This window comes from Olea europaea, chromosome 18 (assembly GCF_002742605.1).
Source record: "Olea europaea var. sylvestris chromosome 18, O_europaea_v1, whole genome shotgun sequence".
Classification (NCBI taxonomy): domain Eukaryota; kingdom Viridiplantae; phylum Streptophyta; class Magnoliopsida; order Lamiales; family Oleaceae; genus Olea; species Olea europaea.
In genome coordinates, this window is record NC_036254.1 from 5,386,844 (window position 1) to 5,388,930 (window position 2,087).

At 40.2% G+C, this 2,087-nt stretch overlaps 1 protein-coding gene across 1 annotated transcript in view; it reads right to left on the bottom strand.

Moving 5' to 3' along the window:
* Positions 1-955: 955 nt before the first annotated feature.
* LOC111366639 overlaps positions 956-2,087 on the bottom strand; it is a 1,395-nt gene continuing 263 nt past the window's right edge. Inside the window, exons 2-3 of the mRNA XM_022987352.1 lie at positions 1,512-2,078; positions 956-1,422 (exon numbers count right to left, since the gene is read on the bottom strand). Of these exons, the coding sequence (XP_022843120.1) occupies positions 1,316-1,422; positions 1,512-2,078 (674 nt within the window). The 3' untranslated portion in view covers positions 956-1,315. The remainder of the gene's footprint in view (positions 1,423-1,511; positions 2,079-2,087) is intronic.

Below are 2,087 nucleotides of genomic sequence, written 5' to 3' on the forward strand. Positions count from 1 at the left end.
ATGACCCAGAGGGTTGGGTCTTCAAAGCCGAAAGATATTTCGGCCTTACTCATATATCTGAACAAGAGAAATTAGAAGCTACGACCATCTGCTTTGAAGGGGAGGCCCTATCTTGGTACTAGTGGCAATAGAGGAGGAAGAAGGTGTAGAGTTGGGAAGAATTAAAGGGGATCGTATTAAACCATTTTCGTTCAGCCCATGGGGAGTCCGTTGAAGAGAAATTCCTAGCTCTCCGGCATGAAGGCTCAGTGAGAGAATATCGCCAGTGGTTCGAATTGTTGGCTGCTCCATTACTAGAGATTTCAAAAGCATTGCTGGAAGGACACTTTACTAATGGCCTAAAACCGAAGATTAGGGCCGAACTAAGGGTGCTGAAGCCTAGGGTCTTAGAAGAAATTATGGAAGCAGCCCAGCGAATTGAGGATAAAATTAACATGAGCTGATAACATTGGGCTGGGATGGGTCCAGTAAGAAGTAAAGTGACCAGTCCAATAACCCAACCTTATCTGTTAAACCAACCTATCAGAGAGCATTTACAGCCTTTGAGATCTCCTCAAGGTTTAACCCCAAATCGATCGACCCAGCTCTACCATCGCCCATTGCCGACGATGGCGCAGCGCAAGTGGCGGTACCTGGAAGGGTCACCGGCCCGACTTACAGGAGGTTAAGTGAGGCAGAATTTCAGGCAAAGAAAGAGAGAGGGCTTTGTTTTAAGTGCGATGAAAAGTACTCTATTGGACATAAGTGTCGAAACAAGGAGTTGGAGGTTATGGTATTACTAGGCAAAGAAGTACAGGAAAAGATAGAGGAGGTGGAGAAAGAGTTTCACAAGACTGAGGCAAATAAGGTGGGCAAAGCAGTGGAACTTTCGATTAACTTAGTGGTAGGTTTGACGTCTTCTCAAACCATGAAGGTTAAGGGTTTAATTGGAAGGCAGGAAGTGGTGGTGTTGATAGACTCTATGATGCTCGGACTCGGGTGCGGGTGTCGGATACGGGTACATATCTAGGAGTCAGATTCTTCTCATTTTAAAAATTAAGATATGGGGACACGTTTAAAAAGGATCCGTATTTTGGATACCGGTACGGGGATACGTCTTATAATTTTTTCCTTAAAAAAATGATTCAATTAAGGCAAACAACCACAATATTAAAGCAAAATAGCATAATTACCACAATTCAAATGTTTCATTTAACAAAATCCAATTCGAACAAAACACAATTGAAAATAAAGTTAAACATCCAAAATGTCATAACATGAAAAGTAAAAAGTTTTCCACTTGAAATAAAACTAAACAAGCATTCCCGATCAAGCTTTACTCCTCTTCTTCATCAAATGTAATTGCCTCCAATTCTGGCTCATCAAGGGATAGGTCCGCCATCTCAATGATACCTTGTCCATCTAATTCAATCTGATCTCCACCTACAAGAAATATAGATATATGATTATTAATGTGAAAAAATTAGATATCTAAAAAAAAAACAAAGAATTTAAGTATTTGGTATACATACACAAATCCCAATATTTTGTTGGCCCATCTTTGTACTCCTCTTCTTTTCGTGACAGGAGTCGAAGATTACAATGAATAAATACCAAGTCTTCTGCCCTACTAGTCGCCAGCTTGTTTCTCTTGATACTCTGGATTAGTGAATACGTGCTCCAATTTCGCTCACAACAAGAAGAGGATGCCGGTTGCGAGAGCAATTTAAATGCTAGAGATTGCAACAAAGGTATCGAAGAACCATGATTGGCCCACCAAGAGATTGGCTCTTCGTACATTCTTGCGTCAATAACATGGGGCTGATTGAAATACTCCGATCCACTCGAAAAAGAACCAAATTCAGCATATGCTTTCCTCAAATCAACTGGATTTTCAAACAATCTTTTGAAGCATTTGCTTCTATTGATTGAAACTTCTTGATCTTCATGTGGTGCAATTCTTGGAACACCGTTACTACCATCTTGAAGCCAAGATTCATTATAATATTTAGGAACCAAAGAGTGTGCCATACAATGCAAAGGAGTGTTACTCTTATTCCATCTACTCTCCAAAACTTGATGAATAGCATCAAAAAAATCTGAATGCC